Genomic DNA, 21,970 nt, shown 5'->3' with positions numbered 1-21,970 from the left:
TGATAGCACAACATGAACTGGAAAAACAAATGGATGAAATTTTGAGAGAGTTTTGAGAAACGGAATAATAAATGTGATGCTCTATGCCATGATGTGTACGATTTAGTACATTGCAGTTATTTGCAAGAGGAAGAATATGAAATCGCTAAAGAAGAAAAAGCTGAATGCCAGGAAAACAAAATAAACAAATAATAAAAAGTTGAAGGATAAAAACTCACTTACAGTGAGACAGTAGTATTCTTAAGGCAAACATCAGCAATAATCTTTCCGTGTCTGCATTTCAAGACTTTATGATCAGTAGTTCCAATTATTATATCTGGGAAGCTCTCTGACTTTATTCTCTCCAATCCAGATGAATCCAATACTATAGATAATGGATCGACAGGAACCAGCTTAATGCATGATATTGCCAGTGGATTCAGATCAGCTGGGAAAATCTCATCGCAAAGCAAAGAACCTGCTTCCTGATACATCTGCACCCAAGGTTGCTCCATAGAATAATTTAAGTGTTTTTCTGTAATGTTCAACTGCAACATGTAACAACCTAAAGAGTAGAGATCCAGTCGCATATATTTCCAATCAACGTTTGACCTAGATGCAACAAAGATTAAGAGATGAGATTTGTGCTGAACAACTGGTTGAATTTCCTAGAACAAAAATTACATACCAATTTTATAGTTAGATCTAATGTGTTGCAATAAAAAATGTCTCTAGATATGCCAAGAGAACAATTAGAAGGAACAATATGCTGTCTTATTTGATAATGCTAGAGATGGAACAACCAAATTAAGAAGATCAACTATCATTTCCCCTAGAGAATCAAATCTATAGCAGATAACAGTGATTCTAACTTTGAAATTGTAAAGCAAAACACCACATACACATATGGTAGGATAATGAACTCAGATTGTGAATAGGATATTTGCAACATTTTAAAAGAAAGTTAAATGAAAAATCAATTCATCCATTTATAATTAATGCCTTTGTTAAATAATACATGGACTCAAACATTCTAAAGCATGGTTTTAAATTAGGAAAGCTTTGCTTTCACTATAGTCCTTAAACCTAAGTTCTTTCATTTGAAAAAAGGGTGTATAAGGACAAATTTACAAACAACTGATACATAATTCCTTTCAACAATGGTACACAGAGATGCATGCCCAGATTCTTCCACCTGTCTCCATCGCCAATACTTTTCAAGGACATGGGAACAACTAAAAAACATCCCTGTGTCTATCCTTGATTGCCAAAATTATTGAGATATCTTAGAAACACCCCAAAATAATTCACATGATGGTAGGGTACTGCCACTCTTGTCTATAACCCAGCCAAAAAAGAGATCGAACATATCAAAATGGGCTGGCAGGGTCAGGGGGCCCATGCCCTTTTACACAATCCTAAACCTAATCACTCTTATCTGCATGACCAAAATAGGAAAAGATGTTCAAAACAAATTGATACAAGTATAAGAATGTGTTTCAATCATTGTTTTGTCATTGATGTCAAACCTACTACTTGTTGGTAAGACAATTGCCTAGTTGATTTGAGTACTATCATTTGTTTGATTGATGAGGAGGTTTTGATCAAATGAGATAACAAAAGCACCTAGAGGAAAGGTTGAGTTATGGTAAGAAAAAGGAGTACAAAGATCAATTAAGACAATGATGTTATAATGTATTGATTATCTACTTAAGACTACAAAGGTTGGATACACTGACTAAGTCTAGAAGAATTGGGTCTGCCAAGCTTGACCGAATGGATAGTAGGCGCCAAGCAAAGTTAGTGCAAACCAAACAAAAAACCAGTTGGAGCTGAGCAAAGTGAAAGTTCAGTGTATGTTGAGTGATACAATGCAAGCCGAGTAAAGTTTAGTTGATGCCGAGCACCAGTAAACTTTGGTGTTTGCCGAGTGATCTAGTTGAAGATGGGTGGAAGAATAGTTTGGAAGCCGAGTGACGGCATATTGATGCCAAGTGCCAGTATTCATGTTAAATCGTAGATTTGACGAATCTAAGCCGAGTATTTTGTTTTCTTGAATTTTGTGAAGCGTGTGGAAGATAACTATGATGAGTTGGTGCCACAGAATTCATGGTAAACCATTTTGAGGTGAATTCAAAAAGGATTGGTGAAGAAGTTTCTAGAAGGGACTCAAATGAAAAGATGGGTAGATTCATTGAATCCTACCTAATCTACCTAACCCTAAAATGGATGATAGAGGTTGAATGGCAAAAGCTCTTAATTTTCTATTTATAGAGATGGTCAAAAGCAAGGTGAGTCATATTCGAGAACCTAAGTTAGATAAGAGGTCTAACGTATTGCTTCATTCAGTGACCAACCAGAAGAGACTACTATTGGCAAGCAAAGCAAGAAAGCTTAAGACTATGAATGCTTGAAGGGTGAACAAGCTATCAAAGTTGAAGTGTGTGAAAGCCAAGCAGAATGGAGGACTGAAACAGAGATCTGTAATCTGCAAGTGAGTTGTAATTTGTCAAACCAAGCCTTATTGTTACTTTCTAATCATTGTACCAATCTAGAATAAATCCTTTGGATTAAGATTGACCTAACATTCATTTGTAAATCCTTTAACCGGGTGACATTCCAAGTGAATGATCTAAAGTCCTCTAACAAGGCTCACTCCTAATAGGGTGATTGAAATCCTCTAACCAAGTCACATTTAATAGTGTGTATTATAACCTTTAATAGGATTGCCTTTTCACAGGGCATCACTTCAGAAGAGTAAGAATGAGTAGCATGTTAGTGGTGATTTTTCCCAAATTGGGTTTCCACATAAAATCCTTGTGTCAAATGTGTTATTGAATCTATTATGTTTCATGCTCACATTTCTGCAAAGTTGTTTTGACCTAGGACAGTAATCTACAAGTTTAAGTGCTTGTATGATCTAATGGATGCATGCATGAATATGTTTTATAGATATGGGTTCACTAAGCTATGAAAAGTTTCATTTGTACATCTAGACCTTGGATAACTAATTCGCCCCCCTCTTGGTCATTCCAAAGAATTCCAACAAAAGATAGGCCTCTCAGACTGAAAATCTTATGGCTTCCATTTTCAAAAGTTTATCGTGAATGAATTGATGCATGGATGACATCAAATCTAGCATGGATGAATTGAAGCATTAGTGAGAGGAACACCCCTGCTATCCAAGCTGATGAAATATCTAATAAATCTACTCAATGTTTACTGACAGCAGTATCTAAATTTGTCCCAGAACTGGTCGTTGCATGTTTGGCATATCAAATGTAAAAATGAAGTCAGGTGCTGCTGCAAACATCTTTTCATTTTGGTGCTTAGTTTCATTTTTCAACTCATTATTAATGTAAAGACGCATTAGAAAATAGAAACTCTAGATATTCAAGAATCAATCATCATTAGTAGGTTTGACAAAGATCATTTTAAGCAGGTCCACATGAATGTCAATAAAAGAATGGAATCTCAGCTCTGCCCTCAGATGTATTGTACCAAAATGTCTGAAATATATGATTGAGTGATATTTGTTACTAAAGGCAACTAATTTTTGTAAACCTCTCCGTTACATGATATAAATATTCATTATTAAGAAAACGAACAACACAAGACTGACTGACAATACTGATTTTTCCTTGGGTCTTTGAAAAGATAGTTCACATTCCAGTTTTTCACATATTGAATACGTGTTTTGGTAAGAGATGCTTACTGGAAGCATGAATTATGATTTAACTGAGGAGTAGTATATCAGTGCCGCAAAGTAGTACTGACTAAAAAACATTTCAACTGCGTGATTATTGTTTTGGAATCCAGATTCAGGTATTAATAAATACACTAAATTTAAGTGAAGTTAAGTGTTTACACTTTACCTGATGATAGTTTAATCTCTGGCTTTTGGGGATTTCACTGCAATTGATATATAATATACATACACATCAACAATACAAGCAATAAAATTTTGTTAAACTTGTGTGGGGTCTCTCACATGAACATTGGATTCAGCTCTAAGGTTGTGCAATATGGTTTTATAATGTAGATTAATATAATGAATGCCTTCTATATAAATAATTAAAAAGTACCCTTTTTTTCAATTTTCCTATCATCGCTTGAAAAAAGGCCTCCTACTCGCTACCACCCTAGAATGGCATTCTGCCATTCCCTACCATCCTAGAAATATTTTGGCACATGGCTTTGCATTAAAAATAAAAGTTCAAACATTAAATCAAAGAATAACATCAGATTTACATATCACAGACATTTTATATATGTCTATTTGCCTTTTAAAACTTGTTATTCCCTTCCCCAACAATAAGATTAGGCAGGTCGCATGCTGAGTAAGTTCAGCTCTTACAGTCATAGATTAAAAAATCACCAATTAATCAGCAATAAGTTTTGCCCGGCAAGCAACTACCACATTTAGTCACCAAAACTTATCATTGATAAGTTCAAAAAAATTGGCATTTTTAAGTCTTTTATTATCGGCCATGGTTATATATTGCGTTTTGGCATCAAAACAATAGCTCAGTGTGCATTTACTGAGTTGAAATTTATTGTCCCAGCACAAAAAAACCTTCCAAAGCATTGCAAGCAGATTTGCAATGATTTAGATTGATATGTAACAGGTTTGAAGAGAATTTTGAAGCAAAAACGGATTCTCGGGAAAATTTTCAGATTTCTTTTTCTATTTTTGTAATATCCAGAACAGATTGTTTTTCCCAAATTTCTCAAAAAATATCTCAGAAATTTAAAATGATAATTTTATGATATATATTTCAAATGAACCTGAAAAATAACAGGAAATTCCCAGATAAGAAAACTACAGTCAAATTGGATAATATGGAATAAAGATTTTAAGCACAAGTGAGATACCCATTTGATATTTCCAGCAAACAATGGGTTTCCATGCATTGTCTTCAAGGCTGAAGATCAAGTGTTTCCGTCCTCAAACTGGTTGAAAGTTGAGCTTCCAAAATCTCCAAGAGAAGAAATCAAAACATAATCATGGGGAGGATCTCAGTGAGATGCTCGAATCCAATACTGAAATGCCATAATTACTGAACCCTGTTGAATCAACTCAGATTGGCCTAAAACTGGAATTGTCAAAGCCAAATCACACTCTAATCCTTGGAAAGTCCTGGTTAGCCCATGGAAACAAGGCAAATAGAGCTAATGACACATCATGATGAATGGGCTAGAAAAAAGGACATTACAATCCTCCCTTCCCAGAGATTGCTTGCTCTCAAGCAATCTGCAGTTGTATGCTGAAACCAAATAACGGTATCCCCTGTCAACCTCAAGAATGCTACTCTATCAAACTATTGCTCCACTTTGATAAAAATAACATGCTTAGAATTATGAGGCTTCTCATCAACCCCCACTGAAGTAGCATACCAAGCAAGTCAATACTAGGATCCGAGACTAATATGTTGTCATGACTATCGAATATGAAGAGATGGGAGTACCCCAAAAATATATCATCACTGAATAACTCTCTAACTACGAGTGATCTCTCTAGAAGTGCATAATACCCACTATAGGCATTAAAATAATTATAAAACATATCAGCCCAACCTGAGTTGTTGGTGTAATGCATAACTCTCATAAGCTTGAAAACTCTTTAGTGCACAAAGATCAAAACCATGGTATATATTATACCAAGGTAACTCAAGAGGGACCACCTCATAAGACATCTTGTCAACCATGATCCAAGTACTACTCCTATGGTCAACTATTATAAACTTGTCACCGATAGTTTGCCACCGGATACTAGTGTATGAAAAATAAACATTCCAACAAACCTAACTCACTGCAAGCACACAAGCTAATGTTATGAAGTGACCATAGTAACTCAAAGTATACCAAATAGACATGAAGAATAATTGATTCATGCCCAAGAAATGCCCCACAACTAGTTGCGCTGAAGTATACAAGTACTCCAAAGTCAACTTCCACACTAGGAAGCAACTAGCATGATGGTAAACAATCTAAAATGCCACTGAATACATAAAAATTGCGGGTAAGGAAGTAGCTGAAAAATTAATTTCTCTGATCAAAATATATCTACTACCCATCCTCAACCCAAAACCACTCATGTGCTGAACCAAAGAATCCATCCTTCTCACCTAGAGATCCAAATGAGAGTATCTATGCCAGTCAACACGTCTCCATAAAACCACGAAGCCAATGAAGAAACCAAATCAAGTCAAAAATGACAGCAAGTTTGAGAGGATGAGCACCAAACTCAGCCAAGACAATGTTGGGAGGGGTGAGTCTATGACATCTAATGATACGTCGTAACAACAACCTCTGAACCCGCTCAATAGAAGCCCAATCAGAAGTAATAAGAGAAGGCCCCCAAACAACCGAACCATAGAGAACTGCCGGACAAACCAAGGAGTCGAAAAGGGACAACTTGGACGAAATATCCTGAAAATGATGCCTGAAGCATTGTCTCTCCAGCAAAGCCAGGGAACCCATACCCTTACTGACTCTGGATTGAATAGCAAGTCTCAAACTAAAACACAGTCTCGAGAACTTCACACCGAAATACATATAAGACAGAGTAATCTTAACCTCCTAACCTTGAAAGAAGAAATGAAGATGAGAGGTCTTTAAACAGTTAAAGACCATAACCCATATCTTAGAGAAATTAAAGCTACCACTGAACACAAAAAGAAGCCAGACCATCAAGGAGTCTTTGTAAGCTGTCGGGAGAAGGGGCCAAGAGAACATCATCAGAAAAGAGAAGAATGGAGAGCAAGACCTGATACAAATAGCACCCATCTCCCGGTTGAGAGGATTTCAGAAGGAAATCCTCCAACTCATCAATATACAAACCAAACAATGTAGGAGAAAGAGGACAACCCTGCTTCACCCCAATGATGCTCTGAATCAGATCAGAAAAGCCCTCCGAAGTCCTGAGCCTACCGATTACCCTCTCATAAAGCCTCATAATAGCAGTCTGTAACATATCTGAGATCCCAATCTCATGAAGCCGTTGAAATAAAGCCAACCTAGGAACAGAATCAAAGGCCTTATAAAAGTCCACAAAACAACAATATACCTTCTAAGAGTGGTGTCTAGCCTCCTCAATGATAGCCCACAGTGTAAAAACATAATCCAGAGTCCGATAGTTTGCCCGAAAACCAGCCTATCCTTTAGCCCTACAGCCTCTTCTATCAAGCTCACTAGATAACATGGTGTTTAGAGCAGTGACATAAAGTTTGGCAAAAGTATGTCCTATCATATTAGTTTTGTAGTTACCTGGATCAAAAGCAGGCCTAGACTTGTGAATAGGGTAAACCACATGTCTAGACCAAGAATCAGGAAACCTAGTGCAAATCATTCTATTAAAGAGTGTAGGAAGGTAAGATCCAAGAACTAAAGCACCAAGTTTGAAAAGTTCTGCCTAGAAACCCTCTTCATCTGGTGCTCTGTTGCATCTCAAAGATCTGATGGCCTCAATAATACTAGAGCAGGTGAACAAGCGACAGCAAGGAGGTGGAGTGGAGTGGAGAGATGGCTGCCCAAGAATGTCGTAAAGCATAGTGATATGGGAGGTCAGGGAGCAGTAGTCAAGAGTGGAGAACAGGGGGAGCAACGAGGGAAAAGGGTACGCCAAAAGATCTGGGGATTCTGAATAAGCGTGGAGCAAAGGGTTCTGCACTGAATGGAGGCAAAGGAATGTTTCTTACGACGAAGAAAACAGAGGTACAAAAGGCGCAGATGGATGAAGGCAGGAGACTGAGCCTCAAAGGTGACACGAATAGAGCGATGGAAAGCTTTGCAATCAGCATCAAACCATTTATTCATAGGACAGGTATTCCGACACTAAGCTCTGAGAGAGGGAGGTGAATGGTGGGGAATAGAAAGGAGAGCAGAATCCCAAATGGCAGATGCAAGCGAATATGGCATAGATCTATTGGTAGGTAGTATGGAAGTAGAAGTTTCTTGCAGGGCTGCCTATACTAGTGACGGGTATGTTGGTAATAAATTGGAGAAGGTTGTTCCATCAATCAATGATGATGACTCCATGCCTTTTGTGAGCATTGATGCTGATTTTGATCCAGATTTAATGGTCTCTACATTTGGTATGGATGATTCTTGTGATGAATTTTTTTTTTAACATAGTGCTGCCCCTAGTTCCTTTATGACATGGTTATGTATGATGAAACACATTCTCCCACCTCATGTGCATTTGACTTCTCTCATATACCTAATAGCTCCCCTTATTCGAAAATCAAATGAAAGTGACTAAAAATAAGACTATTGCAGCTTTATCACACTTTGATGGTATATATGGGATGTTTGAAAAGCACCTTTGGAATGAACAAATGGAGGGGAAACAAACAGGATAGAAAGAGGAATTTCCATAGTTGTTAATAATCCAGAAAGGTCTGAAACATATGAAATCAGATTACCTACACCTTCTTTCAGACTGTGATCATCTCTTTGACCTTGCACAGATTTACTTAGAAGCACTGAGGAAGAAGGAAGCAAAAGTAGATGCATGTACGTATGAGCCCATAAATGCCAAGGACACCCTAGAGGCTACTTCAGTGGCATTTCATGAAGCGAAAAACCAGATTGTTGAGCTAAATCAGAAAATAGATTTGGCACGCCCATCCCAACATTTAGGAATGACCGTTGAGGAGGTTGTCAGTGATGATAGCGTGAGGGCTAATCAGGTTCAGTAGGATTCATCCACTTCTAGTTGGTAGATTTTTATTTGTCGTGACTATGTAGTGAGGAGTGTTCATCATTTCTCTTTTGATCCACGCGTGAAGGGTCTTGATGAGGTGCAAGTGTGAGTTGGCTTAGAGATTGTATCATCCATTGTGGGATAAAGGTTTGCCATCTTCGGAAGATGGGATTAGAGGTTGCAAATACACTATGGGAGATTACTTACAGGGACACTAGTTAGTTGTCCACCATAGTGATACATATCAGAGAGGGTTGGTCACTTCTATATCATAGAGATCTCAGGTGCACACAGTGTTACAAGATGATTGTGCTGTCAGTTGTTACAGACTTGATTTTTGTAGAGTCAACATATTTGTAGGGGTCTTGCAGAGATTGAGGGCAGTTGTGGGGTCGCAAGTTCTTTCACTGGTTTGTATCTCCTTATGGCCGATGGATGTAATGGCAATTTTCTTTGGGGCTCGAGTATTGACAAAGTTAGCAATATAGCTTGAGCGAGTTCTACTGATGAGCTTCACCATTTCTGGCTTAGTGAAGATGAGATCCAAGCTGAGCAACAAGAGTTTGATGATCTTCTTGGACTTATTTTGATTTTGATGGATTCCTTGTGCGTGCGAGCTTTGGATAGTTGGTATGGTCTATACCCTTTTGCGATTGAGGGAGGTGTTATAGGGTGGCCTTCTAAGTTTCTCTCTATTGAGATGTTCACCCTTGCGACACATACTTTTGGATCATTCCACCATTTCCAACATGGTAGCATGGTGATTGTATCAGTTGGACAAGCATTATCCCATTCATCTACACAAGTATTATAGGAGTTTGTTAGAGATATCATGGACATCACACAAGTTTTCACATGGGTTATGAATCAGGGAGGAGTGATTTGTTACACTCCTTCCTTGATGGTGGTTGGTATGTTGTTGAACTCCCGCCCCCTCTTGATATTAGAGGTGTGTGTAGTTACAATTGGAGTGAAGTACTTAGTTGGGTAGAGAGCATTTTATTTTATGATAGCAGCCCATGGCAAGTTGTATCGATTGAGTATACACGTGAGGTTTTGGATTCTTGGTATCCAATTGATTGGTGTCTGGGTTCATGTTGAGTTGTTTTATGACTCTGGGGTTAGAGATGTTTACACCAATGAAGCAATGCAGTTGGACAAAGCATCAGTTTTGAGGCAGATCTAGGATCCAAGCATTTGGTTCCAGCATACAGATGTCGACTGCTTAGGGGCAAGCAATTTTTGGGAAGTGAGGACTGTCATGTCCACTTTTCTAGGATAGTGATTTTCATTGCATCATTAGCCCATTTTGCCTTGGTCCCAAGGGCTAACTGAGTATTCTTTGGGATCAATTTAGTTTTTGGCCTGGACAATTTAAGTTGTTGGCCAATCAAGATTGTCTCGGTGGGATTTCCAAACACTTACTATTTTTAGTAAGTCAACAGGCTCAGTATTCTTACCATTTCAAGGTTGGACTAGGGGTGTTTTGTCAAGACCTTTCAAGTGAGCTATCACACATGCATATCTGAGTCCATCTAATGAGAGATTTTAATGCTTAAAGATTTAATTGATTTATTAATAAAGTGACTTTATAAAATAAATTCATATTATTAAATGTTACTTTATTATTTTGGGCACTTAATAATTTTTAAAAGAAAATTAAAATATACAAGAGGGATGGTAAAGGGTCGCTAGGTTGTATTTGAAAGGAGGAGCTCATTTCAGCATACTTGGTTCTATGATTCAGATTTCATTTTCTCTCTTGAAGAGTTATTTGGGAAGCTTTCAGCTTTCAGCCAATTTAAGGACAGAAACCCTTGAGCTCGGAGATAGTGGACGGAAACCCATTGTCTTGTTGGAGATATGACACGGGTGTCTCATTTGCGCTTAAACATTTCTATCTTATTACCAATCTAGCTGTATTTTTGTGTTTAAGGTTGGTTGTTACATTGTTTGTTGTGGGATTGTAAAGCAATATTATTTTCAGAATACATATATTTTTAACTCGATATTGGTAATTGTTGAATGAATTGGAAAACTTTGCATACATGCAAGTCTGTTGTTACATTTTTGTATTGTGTTTTTGAAACAAATTGGGAAAAATATCCGGATAGGGATATCATAGTGATTCATTATATTATTACTTGTTTTAGCCTCTATGTAAGTATGCAATTTGTATTACTGCACATATCTGAATATTAAATATTATATGATATATTTTCAAATTGTGAAAGGTGGATAGACAAATTCAAGATGATTAGCACTGTTTACCGTACTGGTAAAGAAATCAACGCATACAGACCATGGAACAGAATAGCAGAATTACATTCGCATATGCCAGATATACATTATGCTTCATAATATTCGCAATAGTAGATGATTGATGATTTACAATGATCTCAGATGGGATATAAATACTACCGCTGAACCTTCCCGAAGGAGTCCGTCGGCCACAACATTACATCCGCTACAAACTATTTACCCGTCGGCTACAAAATACAAAACATCGACGACAATTATTCCGTCGGCTACAGAAACACCACCAGGACCATCCAATCGACTGAGACCATTCCCCCCAAAAAGAAAAGTCGTCTCCTGACCACTGACAAAATATCTGAGACAAATTAACAAACAAAATACATTAATGGAGTGACTACAACAAGAGAAACCTGCTTCTGACACATCACTGTCACCTTCGTCCCATGCCTGTAGCCTCTGCTAACACAACACTACCTCCTTGATCAAGCTGACCTTGATAGCCACCTGTGTTGCTTTCTCTGCTTCCAACACTGGGTCCACTGAGCTAAGTGTCGCTGCACTGCCTCCAACTGGATGATTAGCACCTCCCAAGCTCTCTACGCATCCACCAAGACAGCCTCCCAACCAACACCTACTCCCAGTGCCTCGATACACAAACAATCCATGCTTGCAGCAACTTCAACTCTTCTCAACTGGTCAGACTCCCACGACTAATATTCGCAACGACTGGGGGTCTACAGGCCTCACCGCCAAGACCAAATTAGCACTTCGCAACCCACATAGAAATGCATGGAACACACCATTTCTGTCATTTTCTGCTGATTCTGCACTCTTTCTGGCAACCACGGATGCGTCCCCTTTCCTTTGGCATCATCTGTAACTCATTCTGAACAATTTGAATCTGTCGTCGTTTCTTTTTTGCTAATAAAAAAAAACGGTCACACCCATCTTCTACACAAACTCAAACAAATGAGAAACAGAACTCCAACAAACTTCCGGTGAAAATTCTCCTCCAACAATGAAAACCAATACACAGACAAGCCTTTCTCCACTGAAAATATCAAACCGAATTGCTCATCAAAATCCATCCTCAAACGCTCTCGGGCTGCCGCTTCAATCTTGATCAATGTGGTAGTTCCTGGGACTGGCCTCGAAGCTTGGAGCGAGCTGTTACTTCCTTGCATCTGACAGAACAGTAACGGTAGGGCTCCTGCAGAACCCTGTCACATGTTACGTAGGAATTCCCCTGTCCCTTTGATAATCGTGACTACGGTCTCTAGTTCAAGAACCCAACCCTTGCGCTATTTGTGATATATGTCTGCACTAGAAAGCAATCGGCTGAAGAAGAAGATGCAAGCAATTCATGTTGAACTCAGCGGAAGCAATTCAAAGAACACCAAGCAGTGGAGATCTGAGTCCGCTGTCACCTCGTATCCATCATGCCAAGTCGACCATTGCACAACGGATGTCACTGCTGCTAAGGATTATCACCGAAGGCACAAAGTATGCAAGGAAACCCTGTTGTACGCCCGCAAAAAAGAGTTATAAGCCCGCGGAAGAGAGTTTGCAACGGATGGAGGACAAACCCGCGAAGAAAAAAAAGGGTCTCCGAGGAAAGAAGTCCGCAGGGACAATGCCCGCGGGACAGGTGTCCCCGGGACATCTTGCCCGCGGAGCACAGTCCGCAGGGACAATGCCCGCGAGACATCTTGCCCGCGGAGCACAGTCCGTGGAGACAATGCCCACAGGACAGGTGTCCGCAAAACATCCTGCCTACGGAGCACAGTCCACCGAGAGAGCCCGCGGACAGCCCTCTACTTGCTTTTTTTTTAATTTTTATTTTTTAATTTTTTAATTTTCTTTTTCTCTTTTTTTTTTCTTTTTTTTTCTTTTTTTTTCCTAATTTTTTTTTTTTTTTTACAGTACCTCAATTTTGCCTCTGACCGTCGCCATTTGGCAACGACGAGGGAGTTCCCTTCTGCAACAACGACAGAGTCTTCCTGGCACCATATATTTTGAATTTGGATCCATTGACTACCGGAGGTACCTTCTACCCGTCCAAAGTTGATAATCTGATCGCTCCATTGTCACTGACCTTCTGAATCTAATATGGTCCAACCCATCTGGCCTTAAAATTTTCCACTTTGATTTCATTCCGACCGTTGTACGCCTTATGTCTGTTCTATGCCAACTCCGTCGCCCACTGTGCCTGCGGTCGTCGCGCAATTGGATTATTTCCTTACTGTCAGTGCCCTTCCACTAATTTTATGCTGCGGTGTAACCTTTTCTTTCCGTGCGATCCATTCACCATGTACCGGACAGCGGGATCTTTCATTTTTCTGTGTTCAAACTATATGGCAGCTTTTCCTTCTTCCGCTTCATTGCATTCCTCCGGACATTCATTTTCCTGTGCTTTGTCACGTTCGTCAACCGTTAACATATTGCAACTCAGAAACAGTACATAGTCTTCTATCTGCTAGTGGAACAGGCCATTCACCGAGTCCAGGTCGTCGTCATTCGATCCTCCGTCAAGTCTCAATACTCCTTCGTCTGATTCCATTCTCCTCTTTCCTTCGTCGTCACTTTTGCCGTCACTTTCTGAATCTGACGATGCTGCCTCCTCACCGACTATTTGTGTATGCAGGTCAATTGTGAATCTTTTGCCTCCGTGCTCCATTGATAGGGTATTTCGTTTCCGATCATGTTTTACTTTTGCTTGGACCAACCAATCCCGTCCAAGAATAGCATCATATCCTTTTCTTTTTAATGGAATGACCACAAAATCCAATAAAAATGGTTGCGTACCAATTGTTACCAGTTGTGCTTTCAAGATTTCCAACGGTTTGATTCCATGTTGGTCTGTCGTGAGCAACTGAAATGCAAGTGGCCACAATGTCGGCTTTCCCAACTTCTTCCAAATATCCTCCGGCAACACATTCACGCCAGACCCTCCGTCGACAATTGTTTCTGTCAAAACATTTTCCAAAATCCCCATCTCGACGAACGCCGGGTGCCGTCCGGATGTGAGTGCCAACAGCATTGGGTCTATTGTCATCACTTCCCTACTATCCCTTCCTGTGTCCTCCGGTGCTTTTAGAACAGTGTATGATTCAGAATGGTCGTCCATAACTGGGGCATTGTGAGGAGGTCACTTATCTTGACCAGTATCTCCGTTTGTAAGATTTGTCGTACAATGTTTTGTTCTACGAAGTTCCTTGCCAAGGTGTCGGTGATGTCCTTCAACTGAGATGTCCCCGCCGACGATGCCTTTGCAATTTCTGCTTGCGCTTCCCCCACTTTTCTATTTTCCTCTGCTTGCCTCCGTGAAATTGCCAGAACCTCCTCTACATCCGTGCCAACAATGATCAAGTTTACTCCAGCCTTTGGACACTTGGAATCTTCGTGATCGTCAGGTCCGCACCATCTGCATAATAATTTCAGTGTGTTTGCCGCTGTACAATCCCGCACAAAATGACCCCATAAATTACATGCTCGGCATTGAATGATCGGCCGTCCATTTACATCATACTGAGTTCGACTTCAGCTCCCATTATTATTGTTATTATTTGTATTGTTGTTGTTTTGCCCTCTGTTATTATTCCTGTACCCTCCTGATGTGGCACCTGCAGTATTCGTATTTCCGCTACTGCCTGACGGGGAAGCCTCCTGTGTGAGAAACACCTGCGAAGATCCTCTTGTCTTCATGTTAAAGGGGCAGTCTTTTGTGGAATGGCCCATGATCTGACAAATGTCACAGAATTGGTTCTTTGGACACGATCTTTTAGTATGACCGTCGGTCTTACACTCCGTGCACCACAGTTCACTGCCTTTTGGCTCCTTCTGCATGTTTTTAAACTCCATCATGCAAACCATATCCTTCTATAGGGCACGAACCTTCTTGCTGCTGCCTTCGTCGTCGCTTCTATCATCTCCGGCAGGCTCGTTGTCATCAGAATTAGAGGAGCTAGTTTTTTTCTTCTTTGTTTCTGCTCACTTTCAAGGTCCAGTGCTCTGTTATACGCATCCATATATGACGACGGTGGCACAATTTTCATTTTCCTCCTCAATTTCGAGCATAGCCGTCTACGAACCATCTTTTCTGCAATCCATCCACCGGCTTGCTTTCCATTTTGTTTATTAAGTCTTTTAATCTCCTGGCATAGACGCGGACAGTTTCATGCTTCCCCTGTTTGGTATTGAAAATCTCTGCTACGATTTCATTATCATCCCGCAAGAGTTTAAATTCTGTCAGGAACTCCTTTTTAATGTTATCCCAACTATTTAGCTTTTGTGGATCTGTATCCGAAAACCAATCAATTGCCACACCCCGTAGGGTTGCCGGAAATTGCCTGACCCATTCGTTCGCATTTGTGATTCAATTTGCCCTCCAGATTGTCTCACATGTCTTACAATGTCGGATGGGGTCGGCGGTACCATCGCCTTCAAACTTCGGCAGCTTTTCCTTGGGTCCCGCCATCACAACATTGGAGATCTGCACTCCCACACCGGAGGTCTGCACTCCCACACCGGCGGTCTGCACTCCCACACCGGCGGTCTGCGCTCCCACACCGGCAGTCTAAACTCCCACCCCGACGGTCTACACTCCCACACCAGAGGTGTCAACAACTGCAAACCTTAGTGAAGAAGACGGATCTTCTGAAGTTGTTTCCCGCAGAAGTCTATCCCGGACGAAGAGGTCACTCCACGCTCATGCTCCCTCGGCACTGCGAGCCGTGCGAGTTGATGCTCTTTCGTCTGAGTTTTCCTCCCTCGGCGAACACAAATTCAAGAACTCCTCTCATGCTTCTTCCACCAATTCCACCCGCTGCCGAGTCTCCTCCAACAATTCTTCCGCGCTTCGGTTTCCATTGGCAATCTTCTGAAATCTCCATCGGCGTTCGACTTGTTGTGCCAGAATTAAATTCTCTTGCGCAGTACAGATTCCATCTTTTCCCTTGACCTTATTCCGATCCTTGTTAAGCTGATTTGGCATTAATCTTCATTCCTCCCACCTTCCAGATTCATAAGGCAACGGCGCCAAATGTTTACCGTACTGGTAAAGAAATCAACGCATACAGACAATGGAACAGAATAGTAGAATTACATTCGCATATGCCAGACATACATTATGCTTCATAATATTCGCAATAGTAGATGATTGATGATTTACAATGATCCTCGATGGGATATAAATACTACCGCCGAACCTTCCCGAAGGAGTCTGTCGGCCACAACATTACATCCGCTACAAACTATTTACCAGTCAGCTACAAAATACAAAACACCGACGATAATCATTTCGTCGGCTACAGAAACACCGCCGGGACCATCCAGTCGGCTGACAGGCACAAGGTGGTGTATGATGTCTTCTACTAAAAGGATAGGATTTTCTTGGCCCCAGAATCAAAGTTGAAGGAGATTCATGAGTCATCGCTAGCAAGACATGTTGGATACCTCAAGACACAGACAGATACATTGGAGGTTTTCATGGAAAGGCTTGAAGGATGATGTGTTGTGATATGTCAAGGAAAGTTGCAATGAAGGAATAGAAGTAAAAAAGGCTAAAAACTTTCACATTTTTATGTTTTTTTTGCCAAAAAGAACTGGTCGTCAGCCAAGTCCTACATCAAGACTTGGCGAGTCACAGCAAGACTTGTGAATCGTCATGACTTGCCGAACCCAAGTGACTCGGCAGGGCATACTCGTCTCATGACTTGCCAAGTATGGGAGAGTGGTGGTGAGTCTGGGAACATTGGTTTTCAATTTCATTTACAGCCTTCAAGGCGATTATAGTCATGGAATCAAAATATTGATGAAATCAAAGGATAAGAAAGTCTGGTGTTAGTTTGAATTTGCTTATACCATGCTAACTTCTAGCTTCAAACAAGGTTGTGGCAGAGAACAGAGGGGCAGCAGCAAGGAAGATACAGATAAAGAGATTGATGAAGGGCTGCTATCCTGAGTCCCAGATCTCATCCAAGTGGAAGAAAGTCATGGATACCAATATGGAACACTTGTACATAAGGAGGATGAAACATGGATTGTCTGGAACAAAGTACCAATTACCTTCTCTAATGGCTATCAGCATAATGAGAAGTGGAATTTATTATGCAATTGGGTTCCCACCAGCTATCCAATGTAACAAGTTCTTGGTGGAATGTACAAAGCATTACAATCCACAATCCAGGACAATTAAATCTAAAGAGATAGTGTTTGCATTCCTAGGAGAAGTTGTGAGGGAGACCTTTGGAATTCCCTGTTATCTGAGGATACAAATAAGGATTTAGGAATAAGTGCAGTCCTGGTTGGAAAAGAAACCTAACGCTCGCATGGACATCATCAACAAGGGTTGGATCAATGAACAAAGGAGGCATCATTGCAAACTGCCTAAGAAGCTTGTAAGTACAGATTTAAAAAATGATTACAGTGGCATGATCTTTATGCTGAATAGGGTCATAGGAACACCCAAGGGTGCTATGTTTGAGAATTGGATGTTTTATTTCATAGAGGAGGTTTCAGCAGGGACAGTGTTGATTAAATGGATCAATATAATCAATGATAAATTAAACATCCAATTGAAAAACCTAGAAAAAGCGAAGACATTCTATATGAGTTCCTATGTGATTTAGTTATCTCTAAATGGTTTCTTCCAACCACCACAATGTTCAAGTCAATCTATCTGGTGGTTGAATAAGGCCACTTACCTTAAAAAAAAAAACCTTATATGTAAAATCAGACATACAAGATTAAGCAATCAATATTCAACTACCTTTTCTATTTGTCATAGCATGTAATTTATGTGTTGCATGTGATCCCAGAATAGCTTTTCGGTGACAAAACTAGAAATATAATGCAACATAATTAGAGATATAAAGATCATAAGCTTATGCGCATCCAAGGCAAAAAGTGAGGGCTCAAAACAAAAATCTAGGCAGCTGTGTGTTTTTCTTTCTTGATCAATCCAAGAAAAATTGTAACATGCTCTATGACAAGATTACTGAACCAAAAACCGTAAATTTCCTCCTTAGAAGTCAAAACAGAATTACCTTTTCAAATTCTGATTTGCCTGTTGACAAGATAAAAGGTTCTTAGAAACATTAGAGATTCCCAAAACAACTTCAGGAGTACATGCAGAGTTCCCATCATGTGCAAAAAGTAATCGTATATCAGCATCTACACATATTTCATCAATATTCAAAATATGTGCAATCCACATAGGCTCAACAGCTCTGTATTCACTATGGACATGGTTGGAATCTCTGACATAATAATGGTACATGAGAAGAATCTTCCCAGACATCAAAGCTATGGTTGTCGGTCCATTAGTAAGAAGACATTCTGCAAAAGAAATAGAATGTACCACATGACTGCCGAGTATATTAAAATTATATATGCCTTGTCAAAGGAACCATTCCAATATAAGAGAAAAGCATGTAAAATTGTACGGCTTCAAAAATAAAACCTACACTAAAAATAATGCAAAGGTCACAGGAAACTGTTTACCATAATTTCAGTCAAAGAAAACTAAAATAAAAGACGACCTTGTCTTCTGCAATTATTTTGTTTGAAAGTATGTGTCAGTTTTGCATATGCTTTTAGTAAATCCAACATGAGATCTCTTTGACAAACCCCTGGCATGTAAATTTCTAGGCGTCTGACCTAAATTGCTGATTTTAAAAAAAAGGACATTAATGAGGATAGAAATAAGCAGTTTAGCAAAGAGCATTTTTCAAGTCACATTCAGGAGAGCAGAAGTGCCAAAAAAAAATATTCCTTGGGGGCTGTTGATTTTTGAAAAATTCAATTTTATACATACAGCCATAGTATCTATTCTTTATAGAGAGTGGTTTCCTTTTACCATTTCTACTTCTTGGACAAAAGTCATATCCTCATACAAGGGATTCATGTCTTCCTTGCTAACAATGCTGACTGTAATTTCCTACAACTCACAAGTTCTCCTTTCCATACTCCTCTATGATCTATTTCTTCTCTCTACATTGCAACTTTGGCTTGATTGTACTCGTTGCTTTTTTCTCATGCCATGATTTTTCTTTCTACTTTTCAACAAATACTTGAACTCTCATTCCCACTTAAGTTCATATCTCAGTCTAAGCTTTACAACACTGCCTCATTAAGTACAATTTTTCCTTACTAAGGTACCCATGACCCAAGGTCCATGGTTATCTACAAAAAAATCTGAAAAACAGAGTTGGTTTATTTTAGTTCATTTCTGGTGTTGTTACTTATCTTCTTTGCAACCACTAGTGAAGTGATCCTCTAAGAGAATGTATAATATCCTTTCTTGTATGAGTCTTCCTTTAAGATGCTCCCACACAATATCTTTGAAAATGATTTTTATTTTGGTTTGAGTTGTAGCTCTAGCCATAAATGCTCTACCTCTTGTAAGAACCTTTTCTCTTTCCCACGTTCAGTGATCTCTTCCTCAAAAACTTTTGTCCATCCTGATTTAGCTAGGTACTTCCTACATATAATGGCAATCTCCTCTTTTTGAGATGTCTCGGTTGGAACAAGCTTTTTCTTGCCTATTTGTGGTTGCCAATCCAATTTCATTTGTCCCACTGAAACTCTGACTCCTCTTATTTTCATGAAATCTAAGAAAGGCATTGCCTTTTGGATCCCTGATTTTCGCACATCATCTAATGCAGACAGTCTACTCCACAAAGTATTGTCCTGGCTGAGTTTGTGTCCCATCCTTTCAGACTTGGTACTACCTTTGACTTAGTTTGATTCTTACATCACCTATGGTGCTTTGCAGACTCCTCTGAGGAATGGCACAAATACTCAAACCTTGCCCACTGCTCCTCGAAGGCTATTGCATGCTCTAATCTCACCGAGCACGCTTGGTGTTGGTTCACTCAATCCTCAACTTTTCTAGGATCAATTGGGATCAATATTGATCGGCTTCCCCCTTTCCAGTGTTCCTTGGACGCCCACTTTCATCTTTTGCCAGCAAGAGCTAAATATTATCAAGATAGACATTTACAAACACTATATTCTCACTACTTGGGTTAGCTCCCCTCGGGGACTTCTCCCAAGAATGGCCTTCTATGCGGAGCACTTTCTCGAGTTATAAGACATGATCATTGTTCGCCCCTCAAACCTATCTCATAATTGGACACATGCGCTATGATTTTCTCTTGGTTCCTTCAAAGAGTGCTCACAAAGGCTTTGCATTCAGATCAACCATCAGTTGGCTACAGATGAGAAGATCTGCTAACCTTGTGACATGGGGGAGGTAGAGATGGAGACTGTCGTCGGTAAATATTGAGTAGCCGACGGGCCCCTTCGAGAAGGTTCTTCGGGATGGTATATGTACAACTTTGGATCATTGTTGTAATCATCATGGGAAGCACTATGTAATCTCTTCGGCATATATGCGAATAATAAAAGAAGTATTGTTGTGTTACATGTTCTTGTCTATTGTCTGTATGCATTAAACTATTTACCCCATACGGTAAACATTTGGCGTTGTTGCCCAATGGACCTAGAACAAAGGCAAAGGAATGAAGACTAATGTCAAATCAGCTTAACAAGAATAGGAATAAGATAAAGGAAAAAGATGAAATACACACCACACAAAAGAATTTAATTTTGGCACAACAGGCCGAACGCAGACAGAGGTTTTAGCAAATTGCTGACGAACACCGAAGCACCAAGGAATTGTTGGAAGAGACTCGCCAGCGGTTGGATTTGGTGGAACAAGCAAGGGAGGAATTTCTTAGCCTATATATGCCGAGGGAAGAGAATCCAGACGGAAGGGAATTAACTTGCATGGCTCGGAGTGCCGAGAGAGCACGAGCGTTGAGTGAACTCTTCATCCATGATACACTTTCGGAACGGACAACTTTGCTTAATGAAGACCCTTCTTCACCAAGTAACACGGCTGCTGGAAATAAGACGACTATCCGAAACAACGCGGGTGTGCCGAATAGCGCAGGTGTGCAGAATAGCGCGAGTGTACAGAACAGCACTGGTACACAACAAGTACCTCCAACTCAAATAGTAATGGCTAGACCAAAGGAAAATTTGCCAAAGTTTGATGGTGATGGAACGGCCAATCCAATTAGACACTATAAGACATGCGAAACAATTTGGACGGCAAATAGCATAATCGACACAGATGAATGGGGCCGACAATTTCCAGCAACCCTAAAGGGTGTAGCAGTTGATTGGTTTGTTGACGTCGATCCCCAAGAATTAACCACATGGGCGGGAGATAAAAAGGAGTTTATCACCGAGTTTCAATTGCTACGAGATGACCATGAGATAGTAGCAGAAATATACACCACAAAGCAAGGGAAAAATGAAACAGTCCATGTATATGCCAGAAAACTAAAAGAATTAATAAATAAAATGGAAAGTAAGCCGCCAAATGGGCTAAAAAAGAAATGGTTCATTGAAGGACTATGCTCGGAGTTAAGGAAAAAAATGAAGATTGTGCCGCCATCATCATACACCGAAGCATACAATTGGGCGATGGACTTAGAAAGTGAACAAAAAACAAAAAAGAAGAAGAAAAGTAGCTCATCCGACTCAGATGACGCATCTTCGGAAGAAGAAAGCAAGTGGTGATGAAAAAGGCGGCAAGAAGGTTCGAGCTCTTCAGAAGGATATGATCAAAATGATGAAAGAATTTTAAGAATATGCAGAAAGACACGAAGAGAAACAAGCTATAGTGTATGGAGTGCAAGACAGAAGGTCACACGAAGAGATCCTGTCCAAAGAACCAGTTCTGTGAGATCTGCCAAATTATGGGACATTCCACAAAAGAATGCCCCTTCAATATGAAAACAAGAGGACATCAACAAGTGCTCTTGGCACAGGAGGCTTCCCCATCAAGAGGGAGCGAAAACACCAGCAATGATGGTGCCACTTTGGGTGGGTACAGAAATAATAGAAGAGGGCAAAACAACAATACCAACAACAATAATGGGGGCCGCAGTCAAATTCAGTACGATGCGAACAGCTGCCCAATGGTTCAATGCCAAGCATGCAATTTGTGGG

General features: G+C 40.0%; 1 protein-coding gene across 2 annotated transcripts in view; it reads right to left on the bottom strand.

Moving 5' to 3' along the window:
* Positions 1 to 21,970, bottom strand: part of LOC149547709 (uncharacterized) — a 229,185-nt gene that overhangs the window by 145,508 nt on the left and 61,707 nt on the right. For both annotated transcript variants that reach the window (XM_089791786.1, XM_089791787.1), the window contains 2 exons: positions 17,992 to 18,283; positions 223 to 591 (listed from right to left, as the gene is read on the bottom strand). In XM_089791786.1, the coding sequence (XP_089647912.1) occupies positions 223 to 591; positions 17,992 to 18,283 (661 nt within the window). The remainder of the gene's footprint in view (positions 1 to 222; positions 592 to 17,991; positions 18,284 to 21,970) is intronic.

Source organism: Cupressus sempervirens, chromosome 7 (assembly GCF_028749045.1).
Source record: "Cupressus sempervirens isolate cs-2001-9-10 chromosome 7, ASM2874904v1, whole genome shotgun sequence".
NCBI classification, from domain to species: domain Eukaryota; kingdom Viridiplantae; phylum Streptophyta; class Pinopsida; order Cupressales; family Cupressaceae; genus Cupressus; species Cupressus sempervirens.
This window is presented reverse-complemented; position numbering and strand designations above follow the sequence as displayed.